The sequence below is a fragment of the Camelus bactrianus genome, chromosome 23 (assembly GCF_048773025.1).
Source record: "Camelus bactrianus isolate YW-2024 breed Bactrian camel chromosome 23, ASM4877302v1, whole genome shotgun sequence".
NCBI lineage: Eukaryota > Metazoa > Chordata > Mammalia > Artiodactyla > Camelidae > Camelus > Camelus bactrianus.
The window spans coordinates 1,231,656-1,248,183 of record NC_133561.1 but is presented as its reverse complement, the minus strand read 5'-3'; the positions used below and the strand labels follow the sequence as shown (position 1 = coordinate 1,248,183).

The window sequence follows — 16,528 nt, the reverse complement described above, 5'->3', positions numbered from 1 at the left end:
TGACAGCATCTTTCTTCTCCCACATCCCGAGGACAGACGGTATGAGATGGGGGGATCCTGGGGACTCCAGATGGCCCTCCCTGGCTGGGCAGGGTCTTGCCTTCCCCTCATTTCTCTGTACCTCCCCTGGCCCTCCCGCCCTCCCACACCAGCTGCCTGTAGGCAGCCACTTAGGTCAAGCACCATGCTTGGGGGGGCCTCTGTGTGCGGAGGAGGCCCTGCAGATCAGAGGCCGAGAGATTCAGCTCAGCACCCTCTGCAGAAGGACTTGCCGACCCCTCCAGGCCCTTCCCTGCACCCGGGTCCTTCGGTTACCCCATCCCTGGCCTGGTCACATTTCTCTCTCCTCTGGGCCCAGAAGAAAGCTATTTCTACAGAGCAGGTCACTCTATCATGGCTGCAGGCTGACACCACTGTCCTTGCAGCCTTCCCAGCCCTGGCCTGGGGCTTCTGAGAGCTCTGCACTGCCCCCTAGGCCTCCCTAGACAGGCCCATCCTCCTGGACCAGGCTGCACCCTGCACGACTCCAGGAGCACCTGCAGAGAAGGGGGCCAGAGTCCTCCGGAACTGACCCACAAGGAGGCCCGAGCCCCACAAACCAAACCTGCTGTCTCCATCAGTCACCAGCGCCATCAGTCACTGCGAAAGCCCGCCCAGCCAGGCCTCTCCACCAGCGCACCCTGGAGCCATCACTGGCTATGATGACTGATGACTCAGAAGAGAATTTACTTTTGCTTCCAAGTGGGCGGGTGTGGGAGGCGAGGGACGAGGTCTCCAATGGCTCATGAACACGGCTCTGGTCCCGGAAACCTCCCAGCGTGGTACTCAGAGAACTTCCCTGAAAGCATGATTTCCCCTTCTATGTGGAGGGGAAACTGAGGCCTGGACGGACTAAGACTGCCTTCCTTAACCTCCTCCCTCATCCCCTCTACCAGCTTGTAATCCCAGGGCTTTCTCCTTCCTGAAAACTAATGTGGGATTGAGCAGCCAAGACACACTGTTCCACTGAAGGGCCCGTGTAGGGACTGTGGCCGACTCGCCACGAGGCGGGAACTGGGGACACTCGCCCCACCAGAGCAGCTGCCCAGGGCAGTCGGGGGCGGGGGGAGCACAGGGAGCAGAGTGAAGTCGAGCCAGCGTTTAAATCTGCAAGCGGCTGCCACCCCAGGGGCAAGGCGGAAGGGGGGCTGCGGGGAGGGAAAACGCGCCCGAAATAGCTGCCGCGCTCACAGGCCGCGGCCGCCCTGCCCTGGGAGGGCCGCCCGCACCTGCCCCTGCCTGTCCTGCTGCCCGGGCCCGGGGGGGTGCTGGCCGCGGGCCTCAGAGGGGCTCGCTCAGGTCCCAGAGCTCCAAGGCCCCGCTCTCCCTCCCCCTCCCCCAGCCCGGCCCAGGACCACCAGGGGTCGTAACACCCCGCCCCAGGCCCCCGCGTGTGCACGCGGCACGGGCCCTCCCAGGCGGGAAGGCGGAGGGACGTGTCCCTTCCTGCGTCATAGGACCAGTGCCATCGGCGTCACCTGGGGCCCCAAGCCCCTGCAGCCTGGCCTGCCTTTCACGGGTATTTCACTGTCTACTTTCTCTCAGATCCCAACTCCAACGTCACCTTATCGCAGGGGTCCCCCAGTCCCCTCCCTTCCCCCGTCTGTCTTCTTTCCTGGCTCAAGGTTTTTGTTAGCACTGCTCGCCACACTGTGTTTCCCTTTCTTGTGACTGTCTCCCCGACCTGAACAGTCAGATGCCGTGTCACCTGCGTCTGGAGCCATGCCGGCCACGTGGGTGTCTGCCGCTCTCTCGGTTGTCACCCTGTTGTCACTCTGAGATGAGCGACGTATAGGCTCTGAGAAGCAGCACCTGTGAACTGTCATAGCCACGTGCCATGACCTCGGAGCACGCAGGTGGACCACAGACCAGTGTGGGCTCAGGAAAGCCACATGGCAAGTCCCCCACACACAGGCTGTGTGGAAGGACCACCGGGCAGCTCACAGCTGGCCGGGATTTAAAAGCAACAAACTGGTCTTTCCTCACAGGTCGTCTGGGAAGCTCTGCTCTAGAGCACACCAGACTGCCCCGCACACAGTAGGTGCTCAAGAAATGTTTGTTGAATGAATAAACAAAGGAAACTTCAATCTCTGCTGCTGCATACTTCAAAGGCAGGTGCAGCCTCACGACCTCTGTTCCCGAAAAGGGATACTAGACTCCAGGCTGACACCAGAGCAGGGGAGACCGTGTCTGCCCCTCGCCCCCTGGCCCCCTGACCTCAGAGGAGGACCACGAGCCCGTCTGGCTGTGCGGTGATGGCTCCGACACCAGCTCCCCACAAGGATGGGCCTCAGTCACCCGACGTCCCTCCACAGACAGGCCTGTCACTGGGGCTCTGGGTCCGCTCTTGGCTGGAGGTGAGCCTGGTGTGGGACCTTGACCCACAGAACTTGCACCTGCTCCTGGGGCCATGGGAGCCAGACTCTCCCAAAGTCCTGGGCTGAAAAAAGCAGGGCTCAGACTGCAGCCCCCTCCCACTGTCTCCATTTTTGGGCCAAGTCCTCCCTCTCCCAGGGGCGGCCATCCTGATCCGGGCTGCTCCCCTGCCCTGGTAGGCCCCGAGCTCTGTGGGGAGGTGGGGGAGTGGGCTGGGCTCCCCTCCTCAGGGGCCTTGTCTGCCTCCATCTCCCTGTCAGGCCACAGAGGGGCCGTGCCACCCCCTTCGCCCCCACTCCTGCCCAGGCACTGCGGCCTGGACTCCAGTGTTCCAACCCCTTCCAAGGCCCGTTGGAGTCCACAGAAAGGCCCTCACAGGCTGGTCTGGGGCAGGGCTGACAGGAGGCAGAGCAGCTGGGGTCACAGGCTCTCCAGGAAAGTGGCCCCCCCATCCCTGGGGCCCAAAGCTCCTTCCTCGGGGTCAAGCACTGTGACCTCTGAGGACATAAATCTTACTGGAGGGGACACAGCGCTGGACTCGTATTTGCTGACTTTTCCAGGCACATCGGCTTCAATGAGCCAAAGTGGATTCGGCTGAAGGAGAGGGGTCGGTGCTTGTAGGGGCTCAGGCTTGGTGGTGGGGGGAGAACGTGGGGTCCCCACAGCCGTGCGTGAAGCCGGCTGGTGGGCGTCGCTGCTGGAAGATGCTTCACAGTGTGGACGACTGCCTCCCTCCTGGCCCCCTCCCCGTCTCATCCCTTAAGTAGATGAGACTTTATTTCCTAAAGCTCGAAGGTGGGAAGTGGGGTGGAAGAGAGAGGCCACCTCACCAGCCAAACGGAGACTGTGCCCAGGGCTCAGAGGTTCAAGCACAGAGCGGCCTGGATCCTGCTTCCCCACAGGGCCCTGACGACGCGGCGAGCCTGTGAGGGGCCCTGGGGACCCCGAGAGAGCAGGCCCAGCCTTGCCAAGGGTCCTCGCTTCCTCAGGCTCCTTCAGAGGGCAGCCTGGGGGCACCACGTGACTGGACGATCCGGCCCTGACCGGGGTGGACGGAGGCGCTAGGGGCGGGGTGCGGAGCCGGGTGGCAGGCGGCACGGAGCTCGCTGTGCAGCCGCGACCGAAGTTCTCTCCGTCCCAGGTGGAGATGGGCTTGGAACCCAAGAAAAGGTGGTTTCTAGGAAGACGATGGTGCTTCTCGGGCCCTGAGCTGTGGGCTGGGTCCCTCCCCACTCTGCTATCCCTCCTCCTTGGCACGAGGGAGGCGGGCTTTGGAGGGGCCAGGCGCCGGCCCCCCTGCAGCACTCAGTGAGCGGGGGCTTGGGGAAGCCAGCCTGGTGCCCCGTGGCCACACTGTCCCCACGTGTCCAGGGCCCTGGTATCTGTCTCCACGACCACCTCAGCCTCCAGGTTTGGAACATGACCCGAGGGAGTGAGGGAAGTGGCTATATTTACCCTGGTGAACTCTCACCCAAATAGACAGGTCTGAGAGGGTCTCCCCGACACCCCGCCTCCCCCACCCCTCTCCCCACGCGGAGAACCGGCTCCCACGGGTCCGGGCGGCCAGGCTGTCTAGCCACAGGAGCCAGCGGAGCTGAGTAACAGAGGAGATTGTGCACGGGGTGGGTGCTGACAGGGGACGAGCGGAGGGCAGGGCGCCCACCCAGGAGAGGGCGGGAGACGGGCTCTCGGGCAATCCTAATGCTCACAGCCATGGTTTACCAATCACGCCTTACGTGCCAGGTCCTGCTCTGGCCGCATACACACATGTAATCCTCAAAGGGACCCTGCAAGGGGGGCACTCATCATTTCACAGACAAGGAACGGGATCTCACAGGATCCAGGATCACACAGCTAGCAAGTGGCAGAGCCGAAGCATGAATCCAGGTTCTGTGGTCTCAGCCACCAGGACATGCTGGAGGGGGAGAGAGGGCCCCCGGGGACGCCTGGATGTCAGCTCCTGCCCCGCCTCCGGGCCTAAACTCTGCGGGACTGGGCTGTGGGCTGGGAGGCAGGGAGGGCAGGGGGAACGGAATGACTACTTGGGCGTCCTCGTGCTCCAGGCCGGACACGATTTCCGTGCGCCCGTCGACACGACAATGCTGGAGGACAGCCCGTGCTCTCGGGCACAGTGGGAGCACCGAGGCTCAGAGGCTTCAGAAAGCTGCCGGCCAAAGTCCAGCTCGGAGGCGGTTTTGGCTGCTACGACTCCCACGAGAATGAACAGCTTGGGCCAAGCGCTCAGGGCGTCTTCGAAGGCTTTGTCCTCTATGCCAGTGTCCACCCCGTTCCTGGGGTGCAGGGTGCAGATTAGAGGTGGGGGGTGCCGAGTCCCCACGGTGGGAGGGGGCAGGCTCCAAGCCGGGGCTCAAAGCCAGGCTTTCCTTTCACTTTGCCAGACCTGTGTCTGGTGGCCCCGGCTTGGACGCCTTGGCCGTGCAGGTCCCGGTCTCTGAAGGGCAGGGCCAGAGATGGGGTCCTTCTGAGAGGAGGCGGCGTGGGCTGTGGCCCCAGCAGTCAGCGGGCACACTCTGGACCCTATAAAAAGACAGCTGCCCTGGATGCCAGGGGCTTAGGCGGCAGCAACTTGAGCCCCAGGAATGTGCAGGGGCTGTGGGTCTGCTGCCTGGGTGGGGGCAGGGGGCAGGAGGGGGGAGGGGGGCCAGGACCAGCAAGCCTTGCCCTGTGTTGCCAGCAGTACCAAGGCCAACTTGCCCTGTGTTACCAAAAATCACCCAGGACTTGGAAATCACGCACAGGGAGGGCGCCACGTCCTTACAACGTCCTGTTGGAGCGTTTTATAACGGACCTCGCAAGGATTCTTTCGCTGTCTGGAGCAGGGTTTCTCGGCCTCAGCCAGACCCACGTTTGGGTGGGATGGCTCTCTGCTGGTGGGAGGGGCTGGCCTGTGCGTCGTGGGGCAGGAACCAGCATGCCTGGCCTCTGCTCGCTGGGGTGGACATGCTGGTAATGCGGGCACGGTCGGGACACATTTCCGCCAACTTCCAGACGTCGCCAAAGGTGCCTCTCTCCCCTGCCCTGAAAACCACTGACTTGGGGGCTGTAATTTTGTTTGACCCTCGGGATTCTGCCCTATAGAAACACAAATGGCGTCTGCCTGACAGAAACCGTCCGTCACCACCACCCTGACGACACACTCTCACCGTCCTGCAGGACACAGCCAGCTCAGTGTCTCGCATGGCAATCCTAGCCAGTCGTTTCTTCTCCAGATTCACATACTCTGTTCCTCGAATTCTCTTTGAACCAGCTTGGCCCTCCTACTTGCTCTCCTACGAGTTGAATGAGCCTTTGTCCTCCTTGCAGATTTGAATCAGAGTCATGTTTTTACTTTTTGAGAACCGCACTTTGACTCAGGATCGTTTGGTGAAATGGTAGCGAAGGCGGCCAAAGCGGTTGCTTCCAGCCTGAGCCCGGAACTGGAAGCCCTGACCACTGCCACTGTTGTTTTCCACGTGGGTCCCCTCAGCTGGCCCAGGCTGGAATGGAGATCCTCCCGACAGGACGCAGTCAGGGGTCCCCCCCAGGAGCAGGGCTCCTTCAGGCCTCAGGGAGCAGGTGGGCCTTCAAGGGGCTGGGCTGAACTTGCAGGATCCCGGTCTGGGCTGGCGGCCAGCACCCTGACTTCTGGTCTTGGCTTCCAGCTGCCCTTGCGCATCTCCCTGCCCTTCTGCTGGCCCCCGTGGCAGCTCAGGGCCTATCTCATCCTCCTGCCTCTCTGACAGACGGTGCCCTTTGTGGCCTGGGTCCCCCAGCCCTCACTATGCTGGGAGAACTCCGGGGCGGGTTGTCAGGCACCGACTCTGCAGGCCTGAAGCAGCCTCCTCCCCTGGGCCAGTGCAGTCGTGCCTAGAGGCCGGGGCGGGATCTCTGAATGTGGGTTCTGGGTGGGCAGCGAGTCCACAGTCAGGGGGAGGCAGGATCACAGCGAGGCCAGGCACCTGCTGTCCTGGGACCTCCCCCCCCACCAGCCACTCCCCAGGGAAGCTGAGAACCCTCGCCTCTTGTGGCCCCTTCTGATGTCCAGAGGGCCACACCCAGTGCCCCACTAAGGACACAGGTCTGCCCGCAGGGCCCGCCGGGCATGCGCGGCGACTTAAGCTCGCTGTGCCTGCACTTACTCATCTGGAAAAATAAGAAAAATAACAGCGCCTGCCCTGCGGGTCTGTCGTGGGCCCTGACGGGATCGTGCGTCGAAAGCCTTAGAGAGGTACCTGGCTCAGGGCGGGAGCCCGAAGGTGCTGGCTGTTGATGGCGGCGGTGATGATGGTAAGCGGCTGGAGGGTGGGTGGGGGGCCCTTCAGGTAAGTCGGATGCTGGGAGGGGAGAAGACGAAGGGGCAGAGAGATCGGGACAGTGGTGGGGGGGGTGAAGAGGAGTTTTGTCTGAAGCGATCCTTCGGTCATAGCTATTAGGGGTTATACCCTTTGACTCTAGAGCAACCCGGGGTCTCTGTGACCAGGGGCTTTGTGGCTGGGGAGCCCACCCCGAGGCACTGTGACGCGTGTGCCATAAAATTCCTTGGGTCAGTGGGCAAGGCAGCACACCTCACACGGTCTCGGCTCATCCAGAATCCTCTCTGATGTTCACAATGTTGTCCCCATTTTACAAATGCAGGAACTGAGGGCACAGAGACGCTGAGTAACTCGCACAAGATCACACCGCTGTAGCTCCAGGACCCATTCTCTTAGCCACCAACTGCTTCTGTAGCCCGGCCAACTTCAGGGTCCATGTCCGCTGCTCCAAGAAGTCACAGCCCTCTCCTGGCCGTCCTCTGACCCGCTGCGTCTCCCCGGGACTCCTGGTCCCCTCTGGGCCTCAGTTTCCCCTTCTGTTCTGACCCTGGGCTTCCCCAGGGACACAGAGCAGGCAGTCAGGGGACAACCCCAGCTCAGTCCCTCACCCTCGGTGAGGGCAGGGGAGGAGGAGGAGGGCGGGAGAAAAGTCCCCAGGGGGCCCCGCCTCCCAGGGAAGCTCCCCTCCGCGGCAGCGGTCAGGGCGTCCCCCCCACGAGCGAGGGCACCAGCTGCCCCGGGGCAGCCCAGCAGGCCCTGTGGGAAGGCTTTCTTGCTCCCTGAACACCCCCTCATCCCAGCTAGTCTGGAGTCATCCGAAGTGAGGAAATGTCTGACCCCCATGCTCAGACCTGCAGGTCCACTCGCCCGGCAGACACAGGCCCCAGCACATGTGCCACCCGGGGCTGACCTCACTCTGCCCCTCCTCCCCCAGCCCAGCCTGCTCCTCCCCAGGAGCGCTGTCTCGGAAAGTGATGTCGCCATGTGCTCCGTCACCCACTCTGAAACCCGAGTGTCACCCTCTCCTTCTCCCTCCTCTCCCCAACGCTCAGTCCCCACACCCGGCGGGCACCAGGTCCATGGACTGCCCGCTGCTAAATCCCAACGTTGCCCTCTTATCCATCTTCACTGTCACCCGGGCCTCAGCTCTGCTCCCCCATTTCATGTCTGGGCACTTGAGAGGCCTCCTCCCCCTCCCCCTCCTTTCCACCCCACCGTCCCCCCAACCCACACTCCACGCGGTGGCCTGAGAGATTGTCTAAATCCCAACTCATCTCCATCTCTTGGCCCCGGCCCTTTGCACATGTGGTCCCCTGGGCCCTCCTCCTGCAGGGCTGTGACAGCCTCTCCTCCATGCCCAACCTTCCTCCAAGACCTGCCCATCACTGGCAGGCCCAGCACAGAGGGAAGTTCCAGCCCTGTTCACAGTGAGTGTCACTAAAGGCGCTAAAAAGCCCCCCTCTGGTAGCCTCCTGCGATGGGTTTAAGTTGCCTCTTTAATGCTGTGTGGGGAAGGGCAGACCCTCCTGGCACCTCCTCGGGATCCAGCCATGCCCCAGCCATGCCCCAGCCGGAGGCGGGGACTGAGCAGGCACCGCCCTTCACACAGCCCTGCTGCTTCCACCCAAGGGTATGCAGCCTAACTGCAGGAGACTCTGGGCACCGGAAAGGGGCCGGCTGAGGCTGGGCCCCACAGAGCCCACCTGCACGGGCTGCGGTGCGGTCAGCCCAGGGTGGGTGCAGCCACCAAAGAGCACGTGTGCCCAACCCTGACCCTCCCAGGACCGTGCTCGGGCCCTACCAGGCGGCCCAGGAGGCAGGGGCTCAGCGGAGAGTCTGTCTTTTGAGGCAAAGGCGGGGTGGGAGGTGGTAGAAGCCGTGAGCTGTGCGCCCAGCTCCTGGTCCATGCGCCCTGTCCCCATCGGACTTCACTTACAAAACTTGGATTCAAGATGCAGTTATCTGACACTTTGATACCACGGCCACGGAGCATTGGCCCCAAGCACACACGGGACCCTCTTGTAGCCGGGACTGGTGGGACGACCCGGGTCCCCCTGCCCCGTGAAGCCATCCCTGTCCTTGTCCTCTAGGATCAGGGAGCTGCCCTGACCCCATGTCTCGCTCAGGTCCCCTCCAGGACGATATTCCAGTGCCCCCCCTTGCCCACTCCTACTTCATTTTAGCTCCTCATTTGGCTGACTGGATTAATTAAGCTGCGAAGATGAGGACCACGTCTGTTCGCCAGTGAGGCCCTGCGCGCGCCAGGGCTGTAAGAGGCGTCCATAAATACTCAGTAAGCGGTGTGCGCCTGGGGGCCCCTGGCCTCCCTCCGAGGCCTACGAAGCAGCCAGCAGAAGGCTGGAGACCACCCCCTCCCTCCTGCCCGAAGCCGCTCACTTCCTTCGTGCTGGTTTTCGTGGAGATGAACACATAACTGACAAGTGGGAGTGGGGAGGCTGCCGCGAGCAGCTGGCCGTGGGACCTTGTGTGTCGCTCTCCCTCTCTGGGCTCCACACATAGGCTCCCCCGCTGGTTGCAATAGCCCGTCCAGCTCTGACTTCGACCTGAGAGTCGCTGCTTTGGGCAGGTTTCCCATCAGGTCTGCCTGTCCCAGGGAGTGCATCCCCCTCTCTCCACGAGAATGTACCCAGGACTTTGTAGCTCAGCCCACGGGCTGAAGGCCAGCGCACAGCCCTGCTTCAAAGTGTTAGAGCGGCCGTTTGCTTTAAGGTGGGAGACGACTCAGCCACTGAGGGATGATTCAATACCCTCCAGGAGGGTGGCGTTCCTTTCCAAAATAGTCAACGTCTTAAGGAGCTGAAATGGAACTGAGGCCCCGAAATATGAAACCCTAAAGGGTGGGGTGGACCCAGGGTCCCCCTGGAATCCAGAGCGTAGAGAAGTGAGCAGCCTTGCGGGGCTGGGGCTCTGCAGCCCCACCACCCCGCCAGCCCCGCCGCCCAGGACGGGCCCACGTCAGAGCTCACTCTGCTTCCACACTTGGCTCCAAGTCTTTCCACTTATAGCCTGGCACTCACTCAGAACCCCAGCCTCTCACCACCTCAAGATAGAGCCCCATGGAAACCAGCATAAAGTGGAGGCAGAGATAAATGCCGTCCTTTCGGGCGGCTGCTGGCCCCCTTCCTCCCACCCTGCAGAGTCAGTGCAGGAAAAAGCCGCTGCCATGGCGGCTCCACCATCCTGGCCCCACGGAAGCCTGGGCGCGAGATGCCCACTGCTGTCTCTAGGGGCTTGAGGCACGTCAGCACAGCGGAAACAGGCCGGGTGTCACAGTCAGAGGCCTGCGCCTGAGACCCTGTGTGAAGACGTGGTTGTGGGGTGACCCTGGGCAGGGGACCCAACCCCCTAAACCTCAGTTTCCTTGCCTTGCAATTGGTCTAATCCTGGGACTGACTTCACAGGGGTTGTTACAGGGAGAGAAAAAGACAACGATGAGGAAAACTTAGCGCAGAACCTGGCATCTAACAAGCGCCGGAAGAACTTCGAGCGTTTTATCAGTTCTCTGGCTCTCAGCTCAGTCAGTCTTTCCCCCTCTCTAAGCCTCAGTTTTCTCATCCGCAAAGCAGCGTGCGGTGGGAGGAGGCGGGTCAGCCTGACTCTGGAAAGCCCTCTCTGGCTCTGGCACTTTACGGCCTGGGTACGTGCTGCTGGGGACACACATACTCTCTTGGGACCCCTCCATCGAACTCTCCCGGAAGGCCAGCTCCGTGGAAGCAGCTTTCTTCCCGATTACACTCCGGGAAGGGGAATCAGCATTCAGCCTCCACCGCTGGCCTCACTCAGCCTCAGTTCGCACGTCTGTCGAATGGGACTGCTTTAGGGGCTGTACCGAAGGTGACATGCGCTTAGTCTCCACGAGCTCAGCGCCGTGCCTGGCACAGCGGGCCCTCGCTCAGTGCTGGCTGCTCATACGATGAGTCCAGCCTGGGAAGGTTAGGTTTACCTGCAGAGCCCTAAGCCGCTCAGCCAGCCCTGCTGGCGGTGGGACGCGGGGTCTGTATCCTCAGGGGCTGAACTCCAGCATCATCCACCGTGTGCAGCCCCCCAAGGAGCCTTCCGCAGCCCAGGCCGCAGGAGGATGGGAAGGTCCATCTTACCAGGCCGAGGTTCAGAGTGTTGTTGTCATCCTCCGGCATGGGCAGGTACACGGCCAGCGCCACACAGTTGGCAAAGATGGTGAGTAAGATGATGGTCTCGAAGGGTCTGGTGCAGGGTTAAGGAGAGCCCTCGAGTGAGGCGGGGTTTGCAGGGTTAAAGGGAAGATCTCTGAGGGTCTGCAGTGACTCCAGTGCCAGGCTGAGGGGCCGGCACGCTCTCCGCAGGGCACAGGCCCCGGCTCCGCAGGGCACCTGCCTCCCTCTCCCCCGTAAGAGGGGACATCCACTGAGACACCTGGGGACCGCGGAGCTCTGACTCCCGGCTGAGGGCTACTCAGGGACTCTTTTTTTTAAGTTGAAGCTTGGTTGATTTAGTGTTGCGTCAGTTTCAGGTGTACAGCACAGTGACTCAGTTATGCATACATATATATATATTCTTTTTCAGATTCTTTTCCACCATAGGGTATTACAAGACACTGAATACAGTTCCCTGTGCTGCACAGCAGGACCTTGTTTATCTATTTTATGTGCAGTAGCGTGTATCTGCAAATCACAAACAAATTTATCCCTCCCCGCCCTTTCCCCTTTGGTAACCATGTCTGTTTTCTATGTCTGTGAGTCTGTTTCTGTTTGTAAATAAGTTCATTTGTGCCTTTTTTTTTTAGATTCCACATATAAGTGATATCATATGATATTTGCCTTTCTCTGACTTCATATGATTATCTCTAGGTCCATCCACGTTGCTGCAGATGGCATTATTTCATTCGTTTTTATGCCTGAGTAATATTCCCCTGTATATATACACCACATCTTCTTTAGCCAGTCGTCTGTCGCTGGACATTTAGGTTGTTCCCACGTCTTGGCTGTTGTATATAGTGCTGCTTTGAGCATTGGGGTGCGTGTATCTTTTTGAATTAGAGTTTTCTCTGGATATACGCCCAGGAGTGGGATTGCTGGATCACATGGTAAGTCTATTTTTAGTTTTTTAAGGAACCTCCATACTGTTCTCCACAGTGGTCACACCAATCTACACTCCCACCAACCATGTAGAAGGGTTAAAGGGGCCAGGGAGTCCTAACCCTCCCCTCTAAGCACCTGCCCCCTCACACCCCGACCCACCGCCACTCCCCCCATGCCCGAGGAGCCAAGCACAGACAGCCCGCAGGGCCCTCGAAGAAACGGGAAGGGAGGCTGTGGCCGGTGCGGGCTGGGCTCAGCACCCACCCGGCGGGTCGGAGCACGGGACATGAGGGGTGAAACCTGGACTCTGCAGCCTGAGGCCCGGACTGTGACCGACCGAATCAGAGCCCCAGAGCCGTGTGCCCACCTCTCAGGCCCCTGCCAGCCCTTTTGCGGTGCAGCCCCAGGCTCCCTGCGCTTGCTGGTGAGCAGCGTGGCCGCCTGGGGATGCGGGCCGTTAGAGGCCGGTGTGGAAGGAGTTGAGGGGCGGGGGAGGCAGGGCCGGGCCACCCCGGGCTGCCCCCACTCGGCCCGTGCGCTCCTGGTCCTCTTGTTCCTCACTCTCCTTTCTTCTCAGGAGCAGCTGGTGGGAGCCTGGTCCTCCAAACCCTTCAGAAATATTTCAAATATCCCGGATCGGCTCTCTCAGAACCCACTTGACAGCAGCCTCCCGCCCCTCAGCAGCGCCTTCCTCCTTTCCCCAAATAATCCGGAAATATTCATCGTTCTTCCCCCAGAGCTAATGCCGCCTCAGAGAGGGATTCAAGCCCCAGTCCCTGGGGCGGTCCGTCCTAGCCAGGCTGGCTCTTCACAGCAGAGCCTGGTTCAAGCCCATCTCTCCACCAGCCCATGCCCAGAGGGGACCACCACCCCTCAAAGCTCTCACCCCCTCCCATCAGAGGGGACTTTCCCAAAGGCAGGCCCACCGTCTCGTGTCCCATGTCACACGGAGGCTGAGCGGGGCCCCTGACTCTGGGGACTGGGAATTTGGGCACTCCTTCCAGCAGCCCCAAGAAATGTGCCAGCACCTTCCAGAGACACCCCACAGGCACCCGGGCTGCCTCCAGGACCTGGGCCTCACGCTCAGCCCTGAAGGCCCGCCAGCCCCCTCCCCTCACCCCCGGGCCCGAGGGCTTCCTCCCCAAGGGCGCCTGACTCCAGCTGCAAGTCCCTTCTCCGGACCCCAAAGCCTCTGATCTGTGACCACCCCTCTCCCGTGACCCCCAGCCCTGAGGCCCCTTGGCCCTGAAGGATACTCCCATGACCCCCAGCCCTGAGGCCCCTCGGCCCTGAAGGATACTTCCACTCCACGACGCTGATGCAGGCTTTCCTCACGGGGTTCTCGAGGGTCAGACAGAACAAGGCCCGGGGCGGCCTGGGCAGGACCTCGGGAACAGGCTTCTTGGGCTGTTTCTTCCTCAGGCCCTCATCCTGGGGCGAGGGTGGCTCCATGGCTCTCCGGTGTACCCTCACACTCCCCTGCTCCCCCAGCCTCTGCCCTCTCCTCCCTGCGTCCCCAGTGCCCCTGCCTCGGGGACTGGGCGGGGGAGCCACTGGGCAAGCCTGCCCTGCTGAGCCAGCCGGGGCGGGGATCACTCTCCCTGCTCCCTGTGAGTAAAATTAGCCTCCGCTGGCTCCCTGCTGCCCGGCCTGAGCTCCTGAGGCCAGACAGCTGTCACCCTCCCCAGCCCAGCCAGTGACATCCCAGTGTGGCCCGAGGAGGCTGGGGGTGGGGGACTTGTATGCAGGCCTGGGTTGGGGCAGAGGGGGACAGGATGAAAGGGTCAGTCCTTGGGCAACAGAGAGTTCAGGAAGAGATCTGGAGCCTCAAGCTTCAGGGTAGCTCCTTGGTGCCAAGATTAGTCCCCCGCGCCCACCCCAGGACACTGTCCAGCAGAGGCGCTGGGTGGCCCAGTTCAGTACCCTGCCCCATCTCAGTACCTGCAAGACTCCTCCCACCCTCACTCCACCCCCACACGCGGGTGGGAGGCACCTTAACCCTGGGCACAGCAGCCCCACCGGCCCGGTGACTGCGGGTTTTGATCCCTCCTCCCCCCACCTCCCACCTCCAGCTGTGCAAGGGGCGGGTCTATCTCTGGGGCTCTGTCCCCTCCCCACATGGTCCCTGGCATGCACTAAGCTCTCGGTAAATGTTAGTCGAGTGCATGCGCTAACAGAACACCTCCCACACCCTGGAAGCAAGCCCTCTGAGGTGGAGTGGGAATGAGGAAGGGGCACCAGGGAAGGGAGCCTGGACCACGACCCAAGAATCACAAATCTCAGCACAGCTTTATTTAGTCCCTTGGTGCAACACAGTGCCAACATACCCATGTGGTCCCCACGCCCACAGAGTACAGTCTGAGGGGGAAAAACGCAGTCCTCACCCAACCTGGAGGGGGGAAAGAAGGAAAAGGCCACAAGGCAGGGTGAGGGGTGTGGGAGTGCCTTCCATTAAGGAAACCAGAGGGCACCACCAACGCACACGCTCCGCCTCCCCCGCGGTGTCTGTGGTTGATCTGGGCTGAGTGGGAGGCGTTCTGGCCTTGCCTCGCCCTCGTGGCTCCTCTGGTGGGCGGGGTGGCAAGCAAGCGTCCCAGAGAAGACGCTGGTGTCTGAGGCCATCTCGTGGAGACCGGGGCGTGCCATGCGGACCAAAGCAGGCTCGCTCCCTAGGGACTCCCCGGTGGCCACGGTGGACTGAGCAAGGCCACCACGGCCAGTGGACACACGAGGACCTGGGCTCCGACCTTCCCTGGCTGCACCTGAGCCTGAACTTGAGCTCCGGGTGGCCGGCCTGGAGGGGGCGCGGCGCGCACCGGCGCTTCCCCAGGCGCGCGCCCTCGCTGCCCCCAGCGGGCGGCTCCGGTCTCTCTCGTGGCCCTCGTTACCCCGCCCTGCCCCGCCGCCCCAGCTGGAAGAGACGAAGTCTGGGTGGCAGTGGCGGCGGGAGGGCGTCGCAGACGCGGAAGCGCCGCACCGCGCGGGCCCCAGCCCGTCAGTGGCTGCATTCCTCCGACTCGAAGAAGGGCGAGGAGGAGCAGCAGGAGGGCTCGGAGGAGTCGGGCGCCAGCGAGGCGGCCGCCGGGGGCTCGCCGGGGCCGGGGCGGTCGGGCCGCGGGCCGGCGGGCGGCGCGCCGTCGGGGGCGGCGCTCAGCAGCTCCTGCAGGTACTTGATGTAGCGGATGGCGGCGCGCAGGGTCTCCACCTTGCTGAGCCGCTTCTCCGCCAGGGCGCCGGGGAGGTGGCCGCGGAGGCGCGCGTAGCCCTCGTTGACGCAGCGGACGCGCTGGCGCTCGCGCTCGTTGCGCTTCTGGATGAAGGCGGGCTCGAAGGGGTAGTCGCAGACGCCCAGGGCGCCGGGGAAGGGTGCGCAGGGGAGCACGCCCGCGTAGGCGTCGTAGTAGGGCGGCTCGGCGGCGCCCGGGTACAGCAGGAAGGGCACGGCGTCCAGCGGCTCGGCGCGGGCCAGCGGCGCCGGCCGCGGAGGGGGCCCGACGGCCAGCGGCAGGCAGCCGGGGGGCCCCGCGGGCCGGCGGTCCACCAGCGCCCGGCAGAAGTCGTCGTTCATGATGCCGCTGGGAGCCGCAGCCGGAACGAGACCCCGAATCGCCCCCGCTCGGGGTCTTCGCGCCCTGACTGCGCGGCGAGTCACATCGCCAGCCGCGGCGCTGGGTCCCCGGACTCGTCAGGGCTTCTCTTCGCTCTGGCGGGAGGCGGCCGAGGAACGCCTAACGCGAGCCATCGGGGCGGACTGTGCGGACAGTGAAGCAGCTCAGCGGGCACCTCTCCAAGCCGGCCGGGATGCGGGACGTCCGGATGCAGAGCTGGGCCTCCGCCGGGGCCGGGCCCTCCCACGGCGCTAACCCTGCGGCTCCGGGGGGCCCTGCGCCTGGTGGTGGTCCTCGCGGCCCTCGGGATCCCCAGGCAGCTAGGAGGGCGCCGGCCCGGGAGAGGGTCCCGGGGAACCGTCTCTAAAGAGGACAGTGAACACATCAATTAGGAAAGTCTCGTACTGTGGGCTCCTTGTGCCACCCCCACCCTCCAGGGCGACTGCGAGCATCCAGAGGGGAGGAGGTGGGCTGCAGCCGAAGACGGTAGAGCTGGGCCGGGTTCAGACCCTGCGTTACCCCCAGGGCTTGGGTGACCTCTCTGAGGCACGGTTTCTACCTACGGAGATGATGGAAACATCCCTTCGGGAGATTAACAACGTATGGGCATCACATGAGAAAAATGTTCCCCAAGACGCGCCCTGCAGGGCCGGCCGTGTGCAAGCGCCCAGCGGAGCGGTTCCCTTTGAGCACGAGGATACATCTGGCCACTGACGCCTCCCAGGGCCTCACACCTAGAGGCTCAGAGCCTGCTCACTGAGTTAGCAGGAGGGACCCCAGGGGCAGCCTGGCTGCAACCAAGGCTCTGACTCTTTATGGAAGGAAATGCATCTTTGATTCAAGAAACCCACGTGTGATCAGGACTTCCGAAGCTCTCCACCCGTCGAGAGGCACCGCCAGTGTGCTCTGTGTCCCAGTCCCCGTGGGGCCGGGAGCCACCCTCTCCACCATCCTGGCACTTAGCACCAGTGCCCATCCTTCCCCGTCTGTGTGCCCAGAGCCTGCAGGCCGTAGATTCTGCACGAGTACTTGCTGAGTAACTGAGAGGGAGGACGAGGCAGAACGCGGGCTTGTCGGGGCAAGACTGAGATACACAGCCTTTCCCAGACTCCAG

The 16,528-nt window shown here is 62.7% G+C and overlaps 2 protein-coding genes across 3 annotated transcripts in view; both read right to left on the bottom strand.

Moving 5' to 3' along the window:
* The window catches only part of CACNA1S (calcium voltage-gated channel subunit alpha1 S), a 59,498-nt gene extending 45,715 nt beyond the window's left edge, over positions 1–13,783 (bottom strand). For both annotated transcript variants that reach the window (XM_074351540.1, XM_074351542.1), the window contains exons 1-2: positions 13,107–13,783; positions 10,847–10,952 (exon numbers count right to left, since the gene is read on the bottom strand). In XM_074351540.1, the coding sequence (XP_074207641.1) occupies positions 10,847–10,952; positions 13,107–13,258 (258 nt within the window). In that variant the 5' untranslated portion in view covers positions 13,259–13,783. The remainder of the gene's footprint in view (positions 1–10,846; positions 10,953–13,106) is intronic.
* A 966-nt stretch (positions 13,784–14,749) lies between these two features.
* On the bottom strand, positions 14,750–15,374 carry ASCL5 (achaete-scute family bHLH transcription factor 5). Its single transcript, XM_074351539.1, has one exon. The coding sequence runs from the start codon at positions 15,372–15,374 to the stop codon at positions 14,802–14,804; it is 573 nt and encodes a 190-aa protein (XP_074207640.1). The 3' UTR covers positions 14,750–14,801.
* Between the last annotated feature and the right edge of the window lie 1,154 nt (positions 15,375–16,528).

Coding starts and splice junctions, on each gene's coding strand:
- ASCL5 (XM_074351539.1), bottom strand. CDS start 15,374: ATGAACGACGACTTCTGCCGGGCGCTGGTGGACCGCCGGCCCGCGGGG.